The sequence below is a fragment of the Pongo abelii genome, chromosome 1 (assembly GCF_028885655.2).
Source record: "Pongo abelii isolate AG06213 chromosome 1, NHGRI_mPonAbe1-v2.0_pri, whole genome shotgun sequence".
In the NCBI taxonomy this organism is placed as follows: Eukaryota; Metazoa; Chordata; class Mammalia; order Primates; family Hominidae; genus Pongo; species Pongo abelii.
Genome location: NC_071985.2, coordinates 69,451,654 through 69,478,910, shown reverse-complemented (window position 1 = coordinate 69,478,910; position 27,257 = coordinate 69,451,654). Strand labels below are relative to the sequence as shown.

At 36.9% G+C, this 27,257-nt stretch overlaps 1 protein-coding gene across 22 annotated transcripts in view; it reads right to left on the bottom strand.

Moving 5' to 3' along the window:
• The window catches only part of ACBD6 (acyl-CoA binding domain containing 6), a 246,918-nt gene that overhangs the window by 182,816 nt on the left and 36,845 nt on the right, over positions 1 to 27,257 (bottom strand). For 16 of the 22 annotated variants that reach the window (XR_010137526.1, XR_008523208.2, XR_010137504.1 and 13 more), the window contains exon 4: positions 2,557 to 2,604. The exons of the other annotated variants lie outside the window; for them this stretch is intronic. Coding sequence is in view for 4 of the 16 variants with exons in the window: in XM_054550424.2 (XP_054406399.1) it covers positions 2,557 to 2,604 (48 nt within the window). In the remaining 12 variants the exon portion in view is untranslated. The remainder of the gene's footprint in view (positions 1 to 2,556; positions 2,605 to 27,257) is intronic. 22 annotated transcript variants of the gene reach the window in all.

The following is a 27,257-nucleotide window of genomic DNA, read 5'->3' as shown; positions in this document are numbered from 1 at the left end:
CATTTCAGAGTATCTGCTGATGGTCTAAAGAACACAATGATTTCTGCATGCTGATCTTATGATCTTACATCTTGCAACTTTGCTGAATTAATATATTAACTCTAGCGGTGTCTTTGTGGATTCTCTGGATTTTCTATATACTGTGTAGGATCATGTCACCGATTAACATTTTTATTTCCTCCTTTCCAATTTGGATGCTGGTTCTTTACTTTTCTTGTCTAATTGCTCTGGCTAGAATTTATGTATACAATGTTGAACAGGAGTGGTGAAAGCAAGCATCCTTGTCTTATTCCTGATCTACCTCTGGGTTTTTCATAAATACCCATTATGTTAAGTTTACCTTCATTTTTGAAAGCTATTATAACTTAACTGAGTATAGAATTACAGGTTGATCATCTTTTCCTTTTGTTGTCAACCTATTGACTTCAGACTTCTGAAAAGTCTGTTGTAGTTCTACCTTGTTTATCTTTATCATGTTTTCTGTCTGCTTTTTTCTCTTTTTCACTGGCTTTCAACAATTTGTTATGTATCATATGGTTTCATTACATTTCTTCCACATGGGGTTCATTGAGCTTCTTGGATCTATGGGTTTATGGCAGTGACTCTCAACTAGGGGCACTTTTTTTTTTGCCGTCTCCATCCACAGATATTTGGCATGTCTGGGGCAATTTTTTAGCTGTCACATTATGCAGTGCTATTGACATCTAGTGAATAGAGACCAGAGTCACTGCTAAGTGTCCTACAATGTACAGGATACCCTCCATAAAGAAGAATTTTCTGGCCCAGAATATCAATGGAGCAAAGATTGAAAAACTCTGGTTTATAGTTTATCAACTGTTTGAAATTTCAGCCATTATTAACTAAATTTTGTTTCTGTCTTCTCTCACTTTTTTTCTCCTTTCTGGGTCTCCAATTATATGAATGCTACATTGCTTTGTATTTTCCCACAGCTCATTGAAGTTCTGTTCTTTTTTGTTCAGTCTTTTTATGCTCTGTGCTTCATTTTGATTAGTTTCACTTGCTCCATCTTTGAGCTTCAAGTTCACTGATCTTATGCAATGTCTAATCTGCTGTTAATCATATCCAGTATATTTTTTACTTCAGATATTATATTTTTCCCTATCTAAAAGTTCCATTTTGTTATCTTCCATTTCTCTCTACATATGTTCATGTTTTCCTCTACTTTCTTGGATATATAGTATATACTTGTAAAGTAAGTGTTTTCATGTCCTTGTCTGTTATTTTATCATCTTTATCATTTCCACCATCTACTTTTATTGACAGGTTTTTCTCCTGGGTTGTATTTTCCTGCCCCCATTTTTTTTTCCTTTTTGGCAAGCTTTGAAGACCTTCACTGTAAGCAAGGCATTGTAATAAATTTTACATTCCTGCTTGCTGGATTTTGTTGTGTTCCTTTAAATTATGTTGGACTTTGTTTTGGCATGCATTAAGTTACTTGGAATTAGTCTGATCCTTTTGAGGCTCAATTTTAAGCAGTGTTAAGGCAAGGGCAAAGCAGCCTTTGATATAGCATTTAATTTAGCACAGCTACTGAAGTGAAACCCTTCTGAAGCCTCTACCATATGCCCCACATATTACATTTTCATTCTACTTCTGACTGGTAGGAAACAAAATATTCTCAGTCCTATGTCAGCTCCAGAAATTGGCCTACTGCTTTCTTATGTTTCTTTCCCCGGCCTGTTATTAACAGTTTCCTCTTATACATGCATAGATTAGTATTCAGCCAAAGGGACCCCTCTGCAGACCTCTGGAACTGTCAATATAGGATCATCCTGTCTGGTATTCAGCCCTGCAAATTCTAGCTCAAACTGGTGAGACTGCCAGGCCATTTTGGGATCCCCCTCCTTGCAGCCTGGAAAATGCTGCCAGGTAATAAATGGACACACCTGCAAGGCACAGCTTGTTTTTTTTTTGTTTGTTTGTTTTTAGATGAAGTCTCACTCTGTCGCCCAGGCTGGAGTGCAGTGGTGCGATCTTGGCTCCCTGCAAGCTCTGCCTCCTGGGTTCACACCATTCTCCCGCCTCAGCCTCCCGAGTAGCTGGGACTACAGGCACCCGCCACCACGCTTGGCTAATTTTTTTTTTTTTTTTTTTTTTTGTATTTTTAGTAGAGACGGGGTTTCACTGTGTTAGGTAGGATGGTCTCGATCTCCTGACCTCGTGATCTGCCTGCCTCGGCCTCCCAAAGTGCTGGGATTATAGGTGTGAGCCATTGCGCCCGGCCATTTCCCTTGTTTTGTAACTTTACACTACTTACAATACAATGTCTGAAAATTACTGTTTCATCCAGCAATTTTAGCCATGCATCTGGTTTTCTTCTTGTTTTTGGCAAAAGGTAAATCTCGTCCCTATTACTCCACCATTCCCAGGAACATAAGTCCTACAAACATTAATTTTAAACCCAGCATAATATTCCATGCAGTAATGTAATATAATTTACTTAACCATTATCTAACAGTTGTATATTAGGTTATTTTCACTTTTTCACTCATAAACAGACATAATGAATATTTTTAAATTTAAGAAATAACGTACTTTTAGGCCACTGCACTCCAGTCTGGGCGACAGAGTGAGATTCCGTCTCTCCAAAAAAATAAAAAATAAAAAAAGAAAGAAAGTACTTTTAATTAAAATCTTTAGAAAAAAAACTGACCCCATAATTTGATTATGGTATATTCTAAATGCATTCCCCTTTCCTGGGATTAGTTCCTCTTTCTAATGCAACTGCACAAATACACATGTTAGAATACACATGGTCACAATGTTTTGTGGGGAAATAAAAAGATTATATCTTAGGCAGAAATAATATTTTAAAAATAACCTGCCATTATCAGATTGAATCCAGAATAAAGATGCCAAAGATGCGTTAGTTTTCCTTTCTATACACTTCATCTACCAGAGTGGATCAACTTTGGCTACTTCACCCTCTTGATATCCACTCCAGTGAAATTTCTTTCATAGAGGCTTAGAAGTTTATTCCATTTCTCTCTACTCAAAATCCATTAAGTCAGTTTTATGTTGCATCAGCAATTAAATAGAGTCCAATTTGGCAGCGAACAAGATAAAATTTGCCAATTCTTATATTGCCTGAGACTCTATTAGTTGGGAAACTAAAATGCTCCTTCACTCAAAAGGGAAAGGATAAGTTGTTGGCTAAATCTTTATCACTTGATTCAGACTCCACCTTAGTTTTAGACTCAAGATTTAAAGCCTTGTGAAACTTTTTCTTCTATTCCTAAGATTATCAAGCTAATCTATGCAAAGAGGTTTCTTGCTTCTGTGTGCTACCTTTTCTGGATTTGTTTTACTGGTTTGTTTAATTCATTTATAGTCTAACTGTAGAATGCTGGGAAAATTAATCAACTTCTTTGCCTCAGTTTCCTCATTTGTAAAAATGGGAATAATAGTACCTATTTCATACCTATTTATATTTATACATAAATAGAACGGTATCCAGTGCAAAGTGGCCATTTTGTGTTAGCTAATACAATTATTATTATTGCCCAAAACATGGCCATTTCTCCAACGCAAAAGTGTTTCAGCAATATAGATACAAGATGTTGTGATGTGGGGACTTAAAATATTGACCTATGATCTTTACTTAATAGCTCTAAACTTCTGACTCTCTCAATAAAACAACAACAAATCCCCCAAACAAACCAATCATAAAAACTCTAACATACTTCGTTATAAGAAAGAGAGAAAGAAAACTAATACTTAAAGAATATTTTCTATGTGCTTATACTATCCAATTTCCACTTCAAAACGAGTCTATAAAGCTGGCATTATCACTGTATTTTATTTAATCTAAGATATCCTCAATTATAAGAAGCACCATTATTTTCTGTAATGTTCAGAAAGAAAAAACTAGCCAATTGAATATAATACACTATCTAAGACTCATACAGATTTCAAAAATATTAAAAACTGAATAAATATCTGCCTTAGATTTGGCCAGGTGCAGTGGCTCATGCCTTTAATTCCAGCACTTTGAAAGGCTGAGGAAGGAGGATCACTTGAGCTCAGGAGTTCAAAACCAGCCTGGACAACATGGTGAGACCCTGTCTCTACAAAAGAAAAAAAAAAAAAGATTTGATGAAATATAAGTAAATATTTACTTTACAGATTCAAAAACTGAAAAGAGGTGAAGTACCCAATGCCACATAAGTGGCAGAATTGGGATTCACACCAAGATCCTTTGATACTCCAAAGCCTGTGTTCTATTAAATTAAATTATATTACTTCTCCAAGCTATTTTGGAAACCATTATTACACACTGACAATATTCTAAATTAAAATTTTGTCTGTTTCTTAAGTGTACTTTTTTTTTTGAGATGGGGTCTCATTCTGTCACCCAGGCTGGAGTACAGTGGGCAATCTTGGCTCATTCAACTTCTGCCTCCCAGGCTCAAGGGATCCCCTCCCACCTCAGCCTCTCAAGTAGCTGGGACAAGAGGCAAGCACCATCACGCCGGCATAATTCTTTTTTTTTTTTTTTTGTATTTTTGTTAGAGACAGGGTTTTACCATGTCGCTCATGCTGGTTTTTAACTTCTGGGCTCAAGCGATCTACCCACCTCAGCCTCCTTAAATGCTGAGATTACAGGTGTGAGCCACCACACCCGGCCTTAATTGTACTTTTTAAATGTTTACACAAAGTACTCCATTAGTTCAAAGAGAAAACTTTAAAATAAACATTTTTGAAGCAAAATTATTCTGATAAATTATGCATAATTTAGTTGACAGATTAATACTATCATTCTAAACCCTTAAAAGAGGAACACTTTTCTGATAATCCTTTTGAAATACTAATTTTTTTTTTGCTGAAACATGAATAGCTATTCATTTCAACATAGAAAAGTAAGAATACTGATTTCATCTCATCTACCATTTGTCACAGCATTAAAAAGAAAACTTTACAATGAAAATATTGTTGGTTGCTACTTGTAACAGTAATATTTATAAAATTTTTCAAGAAAGGGGAACTCCATAAATGTATGTTTTTAACCTGTTTCTCTTAAAATTACAAACACACAGCAGTATTTTAAAAAATCATCTCCTACAACCTTTAAAAAACAGACATTTAGCCAGGTGCAGTCTCATGCCTGTAATCCTAGCACTTTGGGAGGCGGAGGCAGAGGCAGGCGGATTACCTGAGGTTAGGAGTTTGAGACCAGCCTGGCCAACATGGTAAAACCCCATCTCTACTAAAAATACAAAAATTAGCTGGGCATGGTGGTGCACATCTGTAATCCCAGCTACTTGGGAGGCTGAAGCAGGAGAATTGCTTGAACCCGGGAGGGAGAGGTTGTAGTGAGCTGAGATCACCCCTAGCACTCCAGCCTGGGTGATAGAGTGAGATTCCGTCCCAAAACAAACTAACAAAAAAACCCAGACATTTATAGAAATGTCAGTTCTCTAGAAATGTTGCATAAATGCTTAAATTAGCATTGGAAAATAATTTTAAATAAAAGCAATGAGAACAGAAATGATATGAACAAGTATTTTATCCAATTCCCCAAATTTCAGCCTTTCCTAATATTTTTTGTATATATACTACATACACTAGCTAACACATTTTTTAAAGATGAAAAGACTGAAGAACACTTTTTTTTTAACCAAACACTTTACACCACAAAAATATGTGAGATAATTTTTACATATAATTAATATGGTCAACAGAACTCCAAAGATTCCCTTATAGTCCACCAAGTAAATGTCATCACTTTGTAACAACAAACCAACAACGGTAAATTGCTTTCTACCACCCCACAACAGAATTTAAGAATAAATGTTATACTACTCTTGTCGATTTCTTGGCTTTTGTCAATTGTCTTGATTCCAGCACACTTTAAAACTAAGGCGCAATATGTAAGTCATTTGTATTTGTTAGTATTTTTACTCAATTTAACACTGTTTTAAAATGGCTATCATGGAAAATTACCTTCAGGTTATTATGACTAATTTTCTAGAAATATACCACTCATCGAAATTGAGATTTTCTTTAGAAAATTATCTTGAATATAGTATTTATCATAGCTGTTCAGAAATTATAACTTTTTTTGGATTTTAAATACCAAAGGAAATCATAAAACATCAAAAGATTTAAATATTTAAACCAGCATTTCCGTAATGTCTCAAAAATAAACAGGAAAAGAAGAAACTGTATTTTAAGCAAGCAAAACAAATGGTTAATATTTCTATAATGTATCCAAATGATCTCATGTGTAAAAAAAAAAAAAATCATTAAGACCCAATGGATAAACAGATAAGTAGGCAACAGTTAGATACTTGAAGTTATCCACAGGTTTAGGGTTCTACTCACATACACCAATACTTGGGAAAATGTTTAACATCCCTTAATAATTTGCAAAATGCAAATTAAAGCAACAATGAACAATGAATTTTTAACTAGCTACATTAGAATAAATAAGGTAGTAAAATTACAGTGAAACAGGTACTAATAAGCTAATGGCCCTAATGGCCTTGTAAAATGGTATTAGTCTTTTGGAAAGTATATGGCAATCCTACCAAGACCCATAAAAATATTAAGCACATATTAATTATTTTCACCAATAATATAACTTCTGGATATTATAAGAAAAACATACAATCCTTAACTATTGCAACTTGGTATGAGATTCAACAACAATCTTTTTTGTTGGTCATCTTTACCTAAATTTAATGTTCTTAAATTTTTAAGATAGAAACATAGGTCAGGATAGATTTTTAGATCTCTATCTCCCTTTTCTATTGTTTTCATGAAGTGGTAAAAATTTTGGCCCCTAGGATACTTAGCTCTTGCCCCCTCTGGTTCTTCTTTTTCCTTTTGTCTTTATTGTCCTTGTTGTGCTTGTTTTATTGTCCTTGTTGTCCTACTTGATTTTGATTAAATTCTCAGTAGATTGCTCTTAGTATGAAGCTTTATACTGGAAGAAAGTTTTGGCTAGTTAATTTTAGAAGCTTAGAGCCCAGACAGCTCTAGAGAACCTTACCATGAACCTCTTGTACTCAGCCATGAATTGAAGTGCATAAAAACCCCTTCTAGCTTTACCTGTTGGCTATTTTAGAAATCTGCCATTCTCAAGACAGTAAGGTACTCATAGGTACTCTACCGCTTCCTTCTGCTTTCTTCTAAAGAGATGCCAATGCCACACAAATCTTTTTTCTTTCATTTTTTAAAAAATATAAATCTGGTAGCTGTTGGTGGTTTGTCCCTATTTTCTCTAATCAACTAGTTTTGTTACAGATATTGCTCAAGAGCTTTTGATTATGCTACCCTAGTTATTCTGTTAAGGAAGCAGGACTATTCAAAAACTATGCTACAGCCACTACCATCTTCCCAGAATTCCAAATACCATAAATAATTTTTAATGTAACACATCAACAGGAATACACAAATAAATAGATTAGTATTGCTAAAGTTGGTATGTTTCCATTCCATTCTCTTTTCCACTATTTTTGCCTCCATGCAACTATCTTAGTTGCATGATTTCATGAAAGAGAGATTTAGAGACCGACAACACAAGTTCAGTAAACATCAGTTATTTGTGACTTACCAAAGTATGAATACTATCTCAACATTTTAATAGCTTCCGAAATTGTGAATCCCAACTTCTAAAAGCAGAATTCTCAAAACCTTATTTCTTAGACTTCCCTGAAGCTATGATGTGCAGGCCCATTATCTACATTCCATAAACTAAATGTGCAAGCAAGTCATATGGATATAAAATGGAGCAATGTATCACTGACCTACAACTCGCACTTTTTTTTTTTTCTGAGACAGAGTCTCACTCTGTCACCCAGGCTGGAGTTCACTGGTGTGATCTCAGCTCACTGAAACCTCCACCACAGGTTCAAGTGATTCTCCTGCCTCAGCCTCCTGAGTAGCTGGGATTACAGGTGCCCGCCACCAAGGCTAATTTTTGTATTTTCAGTAGCGACAAGGTTTCACCATGTTGGCCAGGCTGGTCTTGAACTCCTGACCTCAAGTGATCTGCCCTCCTTGGCCTCTCAAACGAAACATCGCATGTTCTCACTCATAGGTGGGAATTGAACAATGAGAACACTTGGACACAGGGTGGGGAACATCACATACTGGGGCCTGTCGTAGGGTGCGGGGCAGGGGGAGGGATAGCGTTAGGAAAAATACCTAATGTAAATGACAAGTTAATGGGTGCAGCAAACCAACATGACACATGTACACCTATGTCACAAACCTGCACGTTGTGCACATGTACCCTAGAACTTAAATTAAAAAAAAAAAAAACTTAAAAAAAAAAAGCATGCTAATCTAATTTCCTGATGACAGGGTCAATGAAAGACAGCTGACACACTAGATGTCACATTCAGAACCCCCCCACCCCAAAAATCTTAAATGTGGGAATAAGATGTTGAATAAAATAAAATGAAATTTAATACAGGTACACAAAGTACTGAACCTAGTACAGAACAGACATTGCATAACAGAATGTATAAAAAAAGACAGGATTTTAGTTTACTGAAAGTTAAAGAATAATTAACATTGTAATGTGGTTGCAAGAAGTGTTAAGGTAATTTTAAGCCACAATCAATGCAAGCATAGTGTTTTATAAAAAGAAAAGTTCTATTCTGCAGTGGTCACACTATGCCTAAAACAGTCTGTTCAATTCCAAAGGCCATACTCTAAAAGAGGTGTTGAGAAACTGAAATTTGTTCACACAAGAATGACTGGGAAGGTAGTGGGACTTGATGGTGAAGATGAAGAACAATTTTAGAAATTAGAGATATTTGGCCTGGAGATGAGGAGACTTAAAAGCTGTCTTAAAACTTCTGAAAGACTCGGCCAGGTGCAGTGGCCCATGCCTGTAATCCCAGCACTTTGGGAGGCCGAGGCGGGTGGATCACGAGGTCAGGAGATCGAGACCATCCTGGCTAACACGGTGAAATTCCGTCTCTACTAAAAAATACAAAAAAATTAGCCAGGCGTGGTGGCAGGCGCCTGTAGTCCCAGCTACTCGGGAGGCTGAGGCAGGAGAATGGCGTGAACCCAGGAGGTGGAACTTGCAGTGAGCCGAGATCGCGCCACTGCACTCCAGCCTGGACAACAGAGTGAGACTCTGACAAAAAAACAAAACAAAACAAAACAAACAAACAAAAACTTCTGAAAGACTCCTATAAAAAATTGAACATAGTCTATGCGGGCCTAAAAAGCAAAAATATAACAGATTAGAAAACAACAACGATACCAAAACAGTGAAATAAATTCTGGCTTAACATAAAAAGAAGCTTCTAACAACTGGAGTTCTTCAAAAATTGGGCCAATTTCTTCACAAATAATAAATTTCCCATCATTAGGAGTCTTCTAATAGAAGCTAAAAGACTGTAGGCTAGAATAATCTGGAGACAAAAAATTAGTCTAAATAACCAATAAAGTCATTCTAATAATGAGATTACAAACTTACAACAAGAGAAGAAAGGGAAATGTAACTTTAAAAAGATATACAAATGGCCAATGTGTACATTAAAAGGTGGTCAATATCATCAGTCATCAGGGAAATGCAAATTGAAATCACAATAAGATACCATTTCAGACCCACTAGGATGGCTATAATCAAAAAGACAGAAAATAAATCGGAACCCTCATACACTGTTGACAGGACTGTAAAATGTTGTAGCCATTTTAGAAGACAGTCCAATGGTTCTTCAAAGTTAAACACAGAATTACCATTCAATCCAGCAATTCCACTCCTGGATATATATCCATTAGAAATAAAGATATATGTACACACAAAAACTTGCACACAAATGTTCACAGAAACATTATTCAAAATAGCCAAAAGGTGGAAAGAACCCAAATGTCCAAAAAAAGACGAATGGATAAACAAAATGTGGCATATCCATACAATAGAATACTATTCATCCATAAAAAGGAATGAAGTATTGATACACGTTACAATGTGAAAGAATACCCTGAAAACATACTAATAAAAAAAAGTCAGTCATAAAAGACTACATGTGATATTATTCCATTTGAAACCAGAATAGGCAAATCTATAGAAACAGAAACTAGATTAATGGTTGCTTAGGGCTGAGGGAAATGAGACTGAAACTAAGAGCTAAAGGGTATGGAGTTCTTTTTGAGGGGATGAAAATGTTCTAAGATGAATTGTAATGATGGTTGTACAACTTCATGAATATGCTAAAAACCACTGAATTGTCCACTTAACTGGGAGAACATAGTGGGTGAATTTTAATGTCTCAATTTAAAAAGCAGAGAAAAATGAAAAAAAGTGTTCAGTAAACTACATTTAAAGAAACTAGGAAAGACTATACTTTCAGGGATCATTTCTACCTGAACAACCTGCTCCTGAATGACTAATGGGTAAATAATGAAATTAAGGCAGAAATAAATAAGTTCTTTGAAAACAATGAGAACAAAGACACAATGTACCAAAATCTCTGGGACACAGCTAAAGCAGTGTTTAGAGGGAAATTTATAGCACTAAATGCCCACAGGAGAAAGCGGGTAAGATCTAAAATCAACACCCTAATATCACAATTAAAACAACTACATGGGTGGCTCAGACCTGTAATCCCAGCACTTTGGGAGGCTGACGCGGGCAGATCACAAGGTCAGGAGATTGAGACCAGCCTGGTCAATATAGTGAAACCTCGTATCTACTAAAAATACAAAAATTACCTGGGCATGGTGGCACGTGCCAGTAGTCCCAGCTACTCAGGAGGCTGAGGCAGGAGAATCACTTGAAATCTAGGAGGTGGAGGTTGTGGTGAGCCGAGATCATGCCACTGTACTCCAGCCTGGGCAACAGAGTGAGACTCCATCTCAAAAAATTAAAAAAAAATAATAATAATAATAAAAACAACTAGAGAAGCAAGAGCAAACAAATTCAAAAGCTAGCAGAAGGCAAGAAATAACTAAGATCAGAGCAGAACTGAAGGAGATAGAGACATGAAAAATCCTTCAAAAAAATAAATGAATACAGGAGCTGATTTTTTGACAAGATTAACAAAGTAGACTGCTAGCAAGACTAATAAAGAAGAAAAGAGAGAAGAATCAAATAGACACAACAAAAAATGATAAAGGGGATATCACCACTGATCCTATAGAAATACAAGCTACTATCAGAGAATACTATAAACACGTCTATGCAAATAAACTAGAATATCTAGAAGAAATGGATAAATTCCTGGACACATACACCCTCCCAAGACTAAATCAGGAAGAAGTCGAATCCCTGAATAGACCAATGACAAGTTCTGAAATTGAGGCAGTAATTAATAGCCTACCAACCAAAAAACCCCAGAACCAGACAGATTCACAGCCGAAATCTACCAGAGGTACAAAGAGGAGCTGGTACCACTCCTTCTGAAACTATTCCAAACAAGAGAAAAAGAGGGAAACCTCCCTAACTCATTTTATGAGGCCAGCATCATCCTGATATCAAAACCCGGCAGAGACACAAAAGAAAAAGAAAATTTCAGGCCAGTATCCCTGATGAACATCGATGCAAAAATCCTCAATAAAATACTAGCAAATCGAATCCAGCAGCACATCAAAAAGCTTATCCACCACGATCAAGTTGGCTTCATCTCTGGGATGCAAGGCTGGTTCAACATATGCAAATCAATAAACATAATCCATCACATAAACAGAACCAATGACAAAAACCACATGATTATCTCAATAGATGCAGAAAAGGCTTTTGATGCTGAAAACTCTCAATAAACTAGGTATTGATGGAACGTATCTCAAAATAATAAGAGCTATTTATTACAAACCCACAGCCAATATCATACTGAATGGGCAAAAGCTAGAAGCATTCCCTTTGAAAACTGGTGGAAGACAAGGATGCCCTCTCTCACCACTCCTATTCAAAATAGTAGTGGAAGTTCTGGCCAGGGAAATCAGGCAAGACAAAGAAATAAAGGGTATTCAAATAGGAAGAGAGGAAGTCAATTGTCTCTGTTTACAGATGGCATGATTGTATATTTAGAAAACCCCACTGTCTCAGCCCAAAATCTCCTAAAGCTGATAAGCAACTTCAGCAAAGTCTCAGGATACAAAATCAATGTGCAAAAATCACAAGCATTCCTATACACTAATAATAGACAAACAGAGAGCCAAATCATGAGTGAAATTCCATTCAAAATTGCTACAAAGAGAATAAAATACCTACGAATACAACTTACAAGGGATGTGAAGGACCTCTTCAAAGAGAACTACAAACCACTGCTCAAGGAAATAAGAGAGGATATAAACAAATGGAAAAACATTCTATGCACATGGATAGGAAGAATCAATGTCGTGAAAAGTAATTTATAGATTCAATGCTATCCCTATCAAGCTACCATTGACTTTCTTCAAAGAATTAGAAAAAACTACCTTAAATTTCATATGGAACCAAAAAAGAGCCCATATAGACAAGGCAATCCTAAGCAAAAAGAACAAAGCTGGAGGCATCATGCTACCTGACTTCAAACTATACTACAAGGCTACAGTAACCAAAACAGCATGGTACTGGTACCAAAACAGATATATAGACCAATGAAACAGAACAGACGCCTCAGAAATAACACCACATATCTGATCTCTGACAAACCGGACAAAAACAAGAAATGGGGAAAGGATTCCCTATTTAATAAATGGTATTGGGAAAACTGGCTAGCCATATGCAAAAAACTGAAATTGGACCCCTTCCTTACACCTTATACAAAAATTAACTCAAGACAGATTAAAGACTTAAACATAAGACCTGAAACTATAAAAACCCTAGAAGAAAACCTAGCCAATACCATTCAGGACATAGGCATGGGCAAAGACTTTATGACTAAAACACCAAAAGCAATGGCAACAAAAGCCAAAATTGACAAATGGGATCTAATTAAACTAAAGAGCTTCTGCACAGCAAAAGAAACTATCATCAGAGTGAAGAGGCAGTCTACAAAATGGGAGAAAATTTTTGCAATCTATCCATCTGATGAAGGGCTAATATCTGGAATCTACAAGGAACTTAAACAAATTTACAAGAAAAAAAAACAAACAACCCCATCAAAAAGTGGGCAAAGGATATGAACAGACACTTCTCAAAAGAAGACATTTATGCAGCCAACAAACATATGAAAAAAAGCTCATCATCACTGGTCATTAGAGAAATGCAAATCAAAACCACAATCGGATACCATCTCACACCAGTTAGAATGGCGATTATTAAAAAGTCAGGAAACAACAGGTGCTGGAGAGGATGTGGAGAAATGGGAACACTTTTACACTGTTGGTGGGACTGTACACTAGTTCAACCATTGTGGAAGTCAGTGTGGCAATTCCTCAGGGATCTAGAACTAGAAATACCATTTGACCCAGCCATCCCATTACTGGGTATATACCCAAAGGAGTATAAATCATGCTGCTATAAAGACACATGCACATGTATGTTTACTGACGCACTACTTACAATAGCAAAGACTTGGAACCAACCCAAATGCCCATCAGTGATAGACTAGATTAAGAAAATGTGGCACATATACACCATGGAATATTATGCAGCCATAAAAAAGGATGAGTTCATGTCCTTTACAGGGACATGGATGAAGCTGGAAACCATCATTCTCAGCAAACTAACACAGGAACAGAAAACCAAATGCCACATGTCCTCATTCATAAGTGGGAGTTGAACAATGAAAACACATGGACACAAGGAGGGGAACATCACACACCAGGGCCTATCAGGGGTTAGGGGACAAGGGGAGGGATAGCATTAGGAGAAATACCTAATGTAGATGATGAGTTGATGGGTGCAGCAAATCACCATGGCACATGTATACCTATGTAACAAACCTGCACATTCTTCACATGTATCCCAGAACTTAAAGTATAATTTAAAAAAAAAGAAACTAGGAAACTTATTATCACATTACAAAGATTACCTAAAAGTGAAAAAAAGTTTAGATACTTGAAAAGGTAGGTTTGATTTGCTGAAAAATTCACTCTGTAGAATTCATTCTCCAAATCTGGAGTAGAGAAGGCATTACTTTAATGAGTAATCCCCAATCTAAAGCCACTAGATTATGATCTTGTCCTATTACCACAACCACAAAATTGAATTAATTCTAGATTATGCACTTTTTATATACACTTTTTAAAAAATAACACCATCTTAGAATTACATTTTTTGAACTGTGGCCAATATGGTCCTAATCCATAAAGGAAATGTATTCATAATTAATTCTTCAGAAATATAATTACAATCAATGAACCTTCAAATCTTTTTTATCACCTTTTATTATTGTCAGACTTATTCGGGTCAGTCCTACAAAAGTAAAAAAGGTGAGGCCAAGGCGGGCGGATCACCTGAGGTCAGGAGTTCGAGACCAGCCCGGCCAACATGGTGAAATCCTGTCGCTACTAAAAATACAAAAAATTAACTGGAAGTGGTGACACATGCCTGTAGTCCCAGCTACTCGGGAGGCTGAGGCAGGGGAATCACATGAACCTGGGAGGCGGAGTTTGCAGTGAGCCAAGATTGCACTACTGCTCTACAGCCTAGGCAACAGAGCAAGACACCATTTCAAAAAAAAAAGTGATTTAATTTTATAGTTTTAAATTTTCAAAGTAGACAGATTTAAAAGCCAAACCCTCAAAAAGTTTCAAAAACTCTCTTTTCATTTTCTAACTCTATATCAAGGCATGGCACAAGTGTCCCCAGGGAAAGAAACTTGGGCAGACAGCAATTATATGTGACAGTAGCAATTACATGCAAGGTTGGAGATTAGAAGACCATTAATGTAGGTACAGCAATTGCTCTGGTATTTTATTGAGGATCGGCTCAAAGAGGATCCATAGCAAACTTCACCTAGGTTGCCATTGGTCAAGGAATTCCACCCCAAGAAAGCACACGAAAAGTGTAAACACGATAGTTATAGGCACACAGAACATTTCTTTGATGAGAGACTGATACATCATGAAACAGCAATAACAAACATGCAATTCTGAAAGGTATTTCCACCTGTACTTTCCAACTAGCTATGAAGAATATCAGAAAAATTCACACAATGAATGTGACTAAATGTTGATCTTTAAAAAAAATTTTTTTTTTTTTTTTACACTGTCTTGCTCTGTTGCCTAGGTTGGAGTACAGTGGCATGATCAGGGCTCACTGCAGCCTCAGCCTCAGTCTCAGCCTCCCAGGCTCAAGTGATCCTCCTGCCTCGCCCTCCCAAGTAGCTGGGACTACAGGTGTGTGCCACCATGCCTGGCTATTTTTAAATTTTTTTGTAGAGACAGGGTCTCCCTAGAATATTCATCTTTAGCAAGAGTTCAAATAAACATATTTTATAACATCACACTATAACAACTATTTAAAAAACTATATTGACTAAAAAGCCTTGCAAACCTAGAAACCGTAGAAAGACAGTAGAAACAGCAAACTTTTCCTATAAACAATAATAGGAAGATGTAAACACATACCCTTGGCTCCCTCTCCCCAGTATGGCATATCAAAAACTGAAACAAGCCCAGTGTACCTAAAGGAGAGCATGTAGGGGCAAGAGATCCACGGGCCCAAAGGTGAGAACAGAAATTTACTCAGGCAGTAAAACCTGAACCTTCAAAAGAGTCCAACTGCCTGGTGAAGGTAGATTACCTTAGCAAGCAGAGAGGGGCCACATCTGCTACATGCTACATATAATTTCTACATATGGTAAATCCTGCTTACTCTGGCAGTCCCAAACTATCCTGGTAGGCTGAACTGTTCTCAATCTCTTTGTTGCAGAGTGACCTACCTTTACTCAGCATTCACCTGGATAGTCCTAAGGAGAGAAACGTCTCTCTTACTCCATCTCATCTTGTCTCAGTAGGGATCACTAACCTACAAGACTAGGAAAAAATTAGATCTCCCTTAACCTGTCAGACCTGAGTTCTGCTCAAAAGACCTCAAAAGCCAGACCTAGTGCTAAGGAATCTTACAATCAAAGGGCAGAGAAAATTACAACCATTTAAGGGGAGCAAGAGGCTAACATGAATCAGAATGAGTGGGTTATTTTGAGGGAAGCAAAATTAATAGAAGAAACCAGAGAATTTTCACATAATAAAATATAAAGACATATAGGCATACACAAACACTAAATGCATTATTCCAAAAAAGTCTACTATACCACAAAAATTAACTTTTTTTTTTTTTTTTTTTTTGAGACGGAGTTTCGCTCTTGTCGCCCAGCCTGGAGTACAGTGGCGCGATCTCGGCTCACTGCAACATTCACCTCCCAGGTTCAAGTGATTCTCCTGTCTCAGCCTCCTGAGTAGCTGGGATTACAGGTGCCCACCACCACACCCAGCTAATTTTTCTATTTTTTTTAGTAGAGACAGGATTTCACCATCTTGGCCAGGCTGGTCTCGAACTCCTGACCTCAGGTGATCCACTCACCTTGGCCTCCCAAAGTGCTGGGATTACAGGCGTGAGCCACCATGCCCAGCCAAAAATTAACTTTTTACCAATGTTGATAGTATAATCCTAATATATCTTTCCTACAGCATGGCTCAAAATAGTCCTTCAATAAATAAGCACGATTCAGCAACTGGAATGTTTTCAAAAAGACAATGAAAAATATACATAATTGTTAGAACCACATTCAAAAAGCACACATGCCATATTATGGGGCATAATTTATGTTAAGAAATATCCCCAACCTATTTCAGTTCAACTCAATGTAACAGCGTAAGTACTTTTAAGAACCTACTGTCTTAAACACTGAGCTCATCACTGTAAAGTATATTAATCAAGACACCTGCTATCAAGACATTCAGTATAACCAGGAATTTAGGTATGTTGTCATATAATACAGAAAAGAAACAATATAAGACAAATAAGATCAAATATTAAAACACTTGCCATAAACAATAAATGTGATTCATTTGCAGAAAGGGAAAAGGTAGTGTGAACTGAAGCCTTCATGGAATAAACAGGAATTAACCAGGACTTAAAAAAAAAAAAACCATAGGTAGGAACAGTAATAAAGGCATTTCAGAAAACAGCATGAGTTAAAAAAAGGCATAATAAACCCACTATAGTTGAAGGGCAATGAAAAGTTATATCAAATGACAATCAAATTTATAGTGTGTAAAGTTAGAGATAAGTCTGGATTCATAATATTGGGAAGAGAAGTACATACTACAAAGCACTTTCAAAGAACTAAAAACTTAGATTTAAATAATGATTCCTAAAAAGTCTGGCATAAAATCTTTGTCATTTTCCTATTAACCTTCATTATTAAAAAAAAAAGGCATATGTTCCATTATAAAACTGTTTATCTCCATATGTAGTACAATCACACTTAGAATGTAACAAAATTTTTAAAGGTTTTATTAGAAAGTTTTATTAGAACCTCAAAGTTCTAATAAAAGTAATGATATTTTTTCAAGATCTCAGTAGTATAAAACACTAAAAATAATTCATATTATAAAGCACTAAAGTTATTCGTAAGATGCTAAAAATGATAGGTTCATTAGACAATCTGGTAGTCTAACAGATAACTTAAAATATTCCCGTTATTCAAGAGAAATCTCTAATATTTTAGTAATTTGGCTCCAGTTCACCTTAATGTTTCTAAATTTGAAACCATGGTCAGTAATTTAACTCTTTTTGCACTTTCTCCATAATTATTATTACTGTTCTATTTACTAACATTCCTCCCTAAGTATATCTGACCCGTTTATTAAAGGTATCCTTGCATAGCAATAGCAGTTCATAAAGCCATAGACTGAAATATTCAATTCTAGCATAGCTAAGGAAACTCAGCTCCAATTAGGTCCTGCAACTCACACACAGCTAATGAACATCCTGATGATGATAGGCAAATGAGAAAACTGGGCCTTTGTGACAATTATAGTCCCAGTATAAGGGTCTGTTTACTAGGACAAGGGCTCTCACTAATAGTTGTTAGTACATTTTAAAATGTTCTCCCACATTCATTTTAGTTTATAACCTACACAGTAAAAGGGGTTTGGTAGTCTCTGGCAATCTATGTGAAATGTCAAGTTTCTCAAGTTCCATGAAGATGAGAAAAAATTAAAGTCAATTTGCTATTTAATTCATAAATTCATTTTCTTCTAAATTCTATTAAATGAGTGATGCTTATACAGAGAAAAGATTGTTACACATCTAGATATATACTCTTAAATTTTACAAAGGGAAAATATCAAACACATATGACCTCAAAAAAACATTTACAGCTGGTAAACTGGTTCCAGCCTGTGGGCTTAGGGGAGTCCAAACCATTTAGGGATGGAAGCAGTACCCCGGCACAGCACAGCTATTCTACAAAAGCATGACTGGACTGCTTCCTTTTTTTTTTTTTTTTTTAATCATACTTTAAGTTTTAGGGTACATGCGCACAATCTGCAGCTTTGTTACATATGTATACATGTGCCATGTAGGTGTGCTGCACCCATTAACTCGTCATTTAACATTAGATACATCTCCTAATGCTATCCCTCCCCCCTCCCCCCACCCCACAACAGGCCCCGGTGTGTCACGTTTCTTAAGTGGGTCCCTGATCTGTTCCTCTTCACTGGGTGGGACTTACCAACAGGGGCCTCAAGCCACTCCCACCATTGTTCTCTGGGTGACAGAAGTTTGAAAACTTCCTGGAACAAAGTTCCTAGGGTAGGGGCAGGCTGCCATCCTTGCTGTTTTAGCAACTTAGCCGTTCCAGCCTCCAGGCTTTGGAGAGCCCAACCCAACAGGTCGCAGAAACGGTACCCCAGCACAAGATGGCTGCTCTATGAAAGTGGGGCTAGACTGCTTCTTTAAGCAGGTCCCTGATCCTGTTCCTCCTGGCTGGGTGAGACCTCCCAACCAGGGTCTCCAGTTACCTCCTACAGGTGCATTCAGGTCAGCAACAGGTCTGTACCCTCCCTGGGATGGAGCTCCCAGAGGAAGGGGCAGCCTGCCATCTTTGCTGTTTCACAGCCTTCGCTGGTGATACTTCCAGGTATTGGAAAATCTGAGGCAACTACGGACTGGAGTGGATACCTAGCAAACCACAGCAGCCCTACAAAAAAGTGGCCAGACTCTTAAAAAACAAAACAACAAAAACCAAAAATCCCATCCACAGGTCAGCAACCTCAAAGATTTAGTTAGTATGCCCACAAAGATAAGAAAGAATTAGCACAAAAACACTGAAAACTCAAAAAGCCAGAGTGGCCTCTCTCCTCCAAATGACAACATCGCTGCTTCAGCAAGGGTTCGGAATGTGGCTGAGGCTGACATGGCTGAAACAACAGAAACAGACCTCATCATGTGGATAAAAATGAACTCCACTGAGCTAAAGGAGCACATTCTAACTGAATGCAAGGAAGCTAAAAACCATAATAGAACATTGCAGCAGCTGACAAACAAAATATCCAAGATAGGGAAGAACATAACCAACCTGATAGAGCTGAAAAACACAATACAAGAATTTAATAATACAATTGCAAGTATTAATAGCAGAATAGACCAAGTGGAGGAAACTATTTCAGAGCTTGAAAACTATGTTTCTGAAATAAGACAAGCAGACAAAAATAGAGAAAAAAAAGTAAAACGTAATGAACAAAACCTCTGAGAAATATGGGATTATATAGAAAGACCAAATCTATGACTGACTGGTGTACCTGAAAGAGCTAGGGAGAAGGGAACCAATTTGGAAAACATATTTCAGATATCATCCTTGAGAACTTCCCCAGCCTTACTTAGACAGACCAACACTCAAATTCAGGAAATGCAGAGAACCCCAGTAAGATACCTCACGAGAAGATCATCTCCAAGACACATAATCATCAGATTCTCCAAGGTTGAAATGACAGAAAAAATGTTAAAGGCAGCCAGAGAGAAAGGCCAGGTAATCTACAAAGGGAAGCCCATCACATTAGCAGTGGACCTCTCAATGTAAACCCTGAAAGCCAGAAGAGATTTGAGGCCAATATTTAACATTCTTAAAGAAAACTAATTCCAACCTAGAATTTCATATCCAACCAAACTAAGCTTCATAAGCAAAGGAGAAATAAGATCCTTTTCAGAAAAGTAAATGCTAAGGGACTTCGTTACCACCCAACATGCCTTGCAGGAGGTCCTTGTAGGAGCTCCTGAAGGAAGCACTAAATATGAAAAGGAAAAACCACTACCAGCCACTACAAAAACACACTGATGTACACAGACCAGTGACACTACAAAGCAACCACATAAACAAGTCTGCAAAATAACCAGGTAGCATCATGATGACAGGATCGAATCCACACATAACAATACTAACCTTAAATGTAAATGGGGTAGGCTGGGCACAGTGGCTCACACTTGTAATCCAAAAACTTTGGCAGGCTGAGGCAAGCAGATCACTTGAGGTCAGGAATTTGAGACCAGCCTAGCCAACATGGTAAAACCCCACCTCTACTAAAAATATAAAAATTAGCTGGGCGTGGTGGCACAGGCCTGTAGTCCCAGCTATTTGGGAGGCTGAGGCAGGAGAATTACTTGAACTCGGGAAGCAGAGGTTGCAGTCACCCAAGATCGTGCCATGGCACTCCAGCCTGGACAACACAGTGAGACTCCATCTCAAAAAAAAAAAAAAGGAGATGGGCTAAATGCCTCAATTAAAAGACACAGTGTGGCACGCTGGATAAAGAACCAAGACCCATTAGTATGCTGTTTGCAAGAGACTCATCTCACATGCAATGACTCACATAGGCTCAAAATAAAGGGATGGAGGAAAATTTACCAGGCAAATAGAAAACAGAAAAGAAAAGGAGTTACAATCTTAGTTTCCAACAGACTTTAAATCATCAAGATCAAAAAAGATAAAGGGCTTTACATAATGGTAAGGGGTTCAATTCAACAAGAAGAGCTAATTATCCTAAATATATATGCACCCAACACAGGAGCACCCAGATTCACAAAGCAAGTTTTTGGAGACCTTTAAAGAGACTTAGACCCTCACACAATAATAGTGGGAGACTTTAACACCCCACTGACAATATTAGATAGATCATTGAGATGAAAAATTAACAAAGAAATTCAGGACCTGAACGCAGCTCTGGATCAAATGGACCTGATAGGTATCTACAGAACTCTCCATCCCAAAACAACAGAATATGCATTTTTCTCAATGCTACATGGCACTTACTCTAAAATCGGTCACATAATCAGAAGTAAAACACTCCTCAGCAAATGCTAAACTGAAATCATAGCAAACAGTCTCTCAGACCACAGCACAATCAAATTAGAACCCAAGACTAAGAAAGTCACTCAAAACCATACAATTACATGGAAATTAAATACCTTGCTCCTGAATAACTTTTGGGTAAATAATGAAATTAAGGCAGAAATCAAGAAGTTCTTTGAAACTAATGAGAACAAAGATACAATGTACCAGAATCTCTAGGACACAGCTAAGGCAGTGTTAAGAGAGAAATTTATAGCACTAAAATGCCCACATCAAAAAGTTAGAAAGATCTCAAGTTAACAACCTAACATAACAACTAAAAGAAATAGAGAACCAAGAGCAAACAAATCCCAAAGCTAGCAGAAGCCAAGAAATAACCAAAATCGGAGCTGAACTGAAGGATATAGAGACATAAAACTCATTCAAAGGATCGATCAATCCAGAAGCTGGTCTTTTGAAAAAATTAATAAAATAGACTGCTAGCTAGAATAAAAAAGAAAAAAGATTCAAATGAACACAATCAGAAATAATGAGATATTACCACTGACCCCACAGAAATACAAACGACCATCAGAGAATATTACAAATACCTCTATGCATATAAACTAAAAACTCCACAAGAAATGAATAAATTCCTGAACACACATACTCTCCCAAGAATGAACCAGGAAGAAACTGAATCCCTAAAAAGACCAATAATGAGCTCTGAAGTTGAGGTAGCAATAAGTAGTCTACCAATCAAAAAAAACCCAGGACCAGACAGATTCACAGCTGAATTCTATCAGAGGTACAAAGAAGAGCTGGTACCACTTCTACTGAAACTATTTCAAAAAAACTGAAAAGGAGGGACTCCTCCCTAACTCATTCCATGAGGCCAACATCATCCTGATACCAAAACCTGGCAGAGACACAACAAAAAAAGAAAATTTCAGGCCAATATCCTCGATGAACATCAGTGCAAAATCCTCAGCAAAATACTGGCAAACTGAATCCAGCAGCACATCAAAAAGCTTATCCACCATGATCAAATAGGCTTCATCCCTGGGATGCAACGTTGGTTCAACATACGCAAATCAATAAATGTGATTCATCACATAAATAGAACTAAAGAAGAAAAATATATTATCTCAATAGATGCAGAAAAGGATTTCGATAAAACTCAACATCCCTTCATGTTAAAAACTCTCAATCAACTAGGTGTTGAAGAAACAGACCTCAAAATAGTATGAACCATCTATGACAAACCCACAGCCAACATTATACTAACTGAGCAAAAGCTGGAAGTGCTCCCCTTGAAAATTGGCACAACTCTCACCACTTCTATTCAACATAGTATTGGAAGTCCTGGCCAGAGCAATCAGGCAAGAAAAAGAAAGAAAGGGCATTCACATAGTACGAGAGGAAGTCAAACTATCTCTGTTTGCAGACGACACGATTCTATATCTAGAAAACCCCACAGTCTCGGCCCCAAAGCTCCATCAGCTGATAAACAACTTCAGCAAAGTTGCAGGATACAAAATCAATGTACAAAAATCACTAGCATTCCTATACACCACCACCAACAAAATGAAGAGCTAAATCAGAAAGGCAATCCCATTCACAATTGTCACAAAAAAATAAAGTACCTAGGAAATAGCTAACCAAGGAGGTGAAAGATATCTACAATGAGAATTACAAAACACTGCTCAAAGAAATCAGACACAAACAAATGAAAAAACATCCCATGCTCATGGACAGGAAGAATCAATATCATTAAAATGGTTACTCTACCCAAAGCAATTTACAGATTAAATGCTATTCCTATCAAACTACCAATGACATTCTTCACAGAACTAAAAAAATTATTATAAATTTTATATGGAACCAAAAAGGGGGCCCAAATAGCCAAGACAATCCTAAGCAAAAAGAAAAAAGCCAGAGAAATCACATTACCCAACTTCAAACTATACTACAAGGCTACAGTGACCAAAACAGCATGGTACTGGTATTAAAAACAGACATACAGACCAATGGAACTGAATAGAGAGCCCAGAAATAAGGCCTCATATCTACCACCATCTGATCTTTGACAAAGCTGACAAAAACAAGCAATGAGGAAAAGACTCCCTATTCAATAAATGGTGCTGGGATAAGTGGCTAGCCATATATAGAAGATTGAAGCTGAACCCCTTCCTTACATCATATACAAAAATCAATTCAAGATGGATTAAAAACTTAAATGTAAAACCCAAAACCATAAAAACCCTGGAAGACAACCTCGGCAATGCCATCCTGGACACAGCAAAGATTTCATGATAAAGAAACCAAAAGCAACCGCAATGAAAGCAAAACTTGACAAATGAGATCTAATTAAACTTAAGAGCTTCTGCACAGAAAAAGAAACTATCAACAGAAAATCTACAGAACGGTAGAGAATATCTGAAAACTATACATCTGACAAGCTCTAATATCCAGCATCTATAAGGAACTTAAACAGATCAACAAGCGAAAAACCACCCCATTAAAAAGTAGGCAAAGGACATGAACAGACACTTTTCAAAAGAAGATATACATGTGGCCAAGAAGGATGAAAGAAAAGCTCAACATCACTGATCATTACAGAAATGCAAATCAAATCCACAATAAGATACCATCTGACACCAGTCAACACGACCATTATGAAAAACTCAAAAAAAAATCAGATCCTGGTGAGGTTTCAGAGAAAAGGAAACCCTTATACACTGTTGGTGGGAGTGTAAATTAGTTCAACCATTGAGGAAGGCAGGATGGCAATTCCTCAAAGAGCTGAAAACAGAACTACCATTCAACCCAGCAATCTCATTACTGGGTATATACCCGGAGGAATATAAAGCATTTTACCCAAAGACACATGCACATGAATGTTCACTGCAGCACTGTTCACAACAGCAAAGACATGGAATTAACCTAAATGCTTATCAATGACAGAGTGGATAAAGAAAATGCAGTACACATATATCACAGAATATTATGGAGCCATTAAAAAGAATGAGATGCCTTTTACAGGAACATGGATAGAGCTGGAGGCTATCATCCTTAGCAAACACACACAGGAACAGAAAACCAAATACCATATGTTCTCACTTATAAGTGGGAGCTACATAAGAACTTATGAACACAAGGAAGGAAGCAATAGACACTGGAGTCTACTCGAGGGGTGAGGGCGAGAGGAGGGAGAGGAGCAGAAAAGATAATTATTGGGTATTGAGCTTAATACCTGGGTGATATAATAATATGTACAACAAATCCCTGTGATATGTGTTTATCAATGTAACAAACCTTCACATGTACCCGTAAACTTAAAATAAAAATTTTTAAAAAGAAAAAAATAAAGTGGGTAAACTGCATATATTTACTTCAGATACTATTTTGGGAGTAAAGGTTTAATTTAGTAAGCTTTGATTCAAAATATGAAATTAAAGTATTAGCATATTTTTATTCTAATTATATTCGGTGTTAAAGCTACAAACCAACAACATAAAATTGAAATGTAAACATAACATAGTCAAAGGAATTTTCTGGGACTATTTGTGGCCACATTTCTATTAAAATATTTACTAGGTATTAGGTAAGTACAAAAGTAATTGTGGTTTTGCCTATTACTTTTGCACCAAACTAATATTTACTATTTGGTAGGTGGTCTGGCAGTTTGATTATAATGTTCATGCAATAAGAGCTTGACACTTTCCCAACACTTGCTTGTTTCTTTGACTTGCTGGAGAATGAAATTAATGACTTATTATTGGGTGTATTTATATTTTTTAAATAATTTGTTTTATTATTAAAATAATTGGGATAAACTTCATTAAAATTTACCTTTAATTAATAGTTTGCCTATGCACAAAATATCCATTATATAGCTCATGAATGTCAAAAACTTTATCTGCTGTCATTTTAAGTATATACAACATCTGGCATGGTTTTGTTTTTTTCTTTCTTAAAGTTTTCTAGGCTTTGGTCCCCTGTCTATGAAAAAGGAATAACAACAGCACCTACCTCAAAGAGTTATTGTGACCAGTAAATAAGATAATACATATAAAGCACTTAGAATAATGCCCCAGTTTAAGGTAAACCCATATATATCTATATAAATATGTATAGATGTACCTGTAAAAACATCTACAATAAAGTTTAAATTTTAGTTCCTATATGATCTCCAAAGATTAACACTAGAGTCTAAGGACTCTAGTATAGTTTTCTATCTCTTAAACATATTTGTTCTCCATTTTTAATAATTATTTCAGTGCCTATATGTTTAAGTAGCAAATTCTTTTATATCTTTTATTTTTTTTAGAGCCAAGGTATCACTATGTTTCTGAGGCTGCACTAAAATTCCTGTATTCAAGTGATCCTCCCATCTCAGCCTTCCGAGTAGCTGGGACTACAGACACATGCTACTACACCCAGCATGTAGCAAATTCTTTTTCCATCGTTTTATCGATATTCAACATGTAAAAAAATTTAATCTTATAGAAGTATATAAAGTGAAAAGTAGGACAGGCATGGTAGCTCATGCCTGTAATCCCAGGACTTTGGGAGGCTGAGGTGGGAGATCACTTGAGCCCAGGAATTCAAGACCAAACTGGGCAATATAGTTAGACTCCATCTCTGCAAAACAAAAACAAAAACAAAAACAAAAAAACAAAAACAAACAAAAAAACTTAAATTAGCTGTACATGGTGGTATATGTTGGTAGTCCCTAGCTACTCAGGAGGCTGAGGCAGGAGAACCACTTAAGCCCAGGAGTTTGAGGCTGCAGGGAGCTATGATCATGCTACTGCACCACAGCTGGGTGAGACCAAGACCCTGTCTCTAAAAAAATAAAATAAAGGACTTAATTTCCCAAAATGAGATCAATCTAAACATACTGACCTGCACTTTATCTCACTTAATACATCATGAACAACTTTCCATATCATTCTTTTTATTGCTAGATAGTATTTCACTGTATATCATTATTTAACCATTCCCCTATTGAGATCCATTTAGATTGTTTCTAATTTTTCAGTAAAGCAAACAATGCTACAATGTAAACATGTACATAAATCTTCTAAAACCTGCAGATATTTTCAGAGTCTCAAAAATGGGATTGTTAGCTACTTAGTCCTAAAGAACAAAACCTGAGGCAAAGCTCCCAAGCTAAGGAATTCTTGGAAAGTAAAATCCCAGAATATGAAGGATGAGAGGAAAACGGGGGTGTGGCAGGAGAGGAGGAAAAGCAAACAAAAGATGGTACTGGCTTGAGTGACCTAGGTCACATAGGATCTTTTCCAGTCAGGCTATGGACCAATGTAGCTCAGAACCAGCAGAAAAGGAAGAAAGAAAAAAGGAATCATCTGCCAGTCTTTTCTTATCTCCTGCCTATCCTTGGGCAAAGTTTACCTCTTGAACTTCTGGGCTTGCTAGCTAATTCCTCCAAGCAATTACTGAGGATAGAGATTCTGCCACCTTTGTCCCCCATGTCCTGAGCCCAGAAGCAGTAGGAGTCAAAGCCTCCATGAGTTTGGCTGGATAGGAGGTCCTGCTGAAGCAGGTCCTCACACCAAAGGAGGCTAAGAAGGCCGCTGGGTTTAAGGAGGCAAAGAAACTATCTTAGAAGACTGCTGCCAATTTACACTCCACTAAAGATGCGTGACTGGGCTTGTTTTCTCATGCTCTACCAACAAGCCTTCTAATTCAATCTGTCAGATAAGAACTAGTATATACTGTTTTATCTTACATTTCTTGATTATTAGTGATGTTGAACATCTTTCTCTGTTTATTGGCATTTGTTATTTCTCCTGGAGACAGACTATTTTTACAAATGTCTCATCCTTCCATTATGAATCTATAAACTACAAGGTTCTGTTAATCTCAGTTCTGCCCTATTTCCAAAAATTACTTCAAGTTACCCCTAAATCAGATATTTAAGGCTATCAGTTAGCTTAACACCATAAAAATCTTTGCTGGTTATTCTTTCCATAGATACCATAGAGGAAGACAAGGCAAAAACATGACAACTGCCTTATCCTAGTTTCCACAACTACA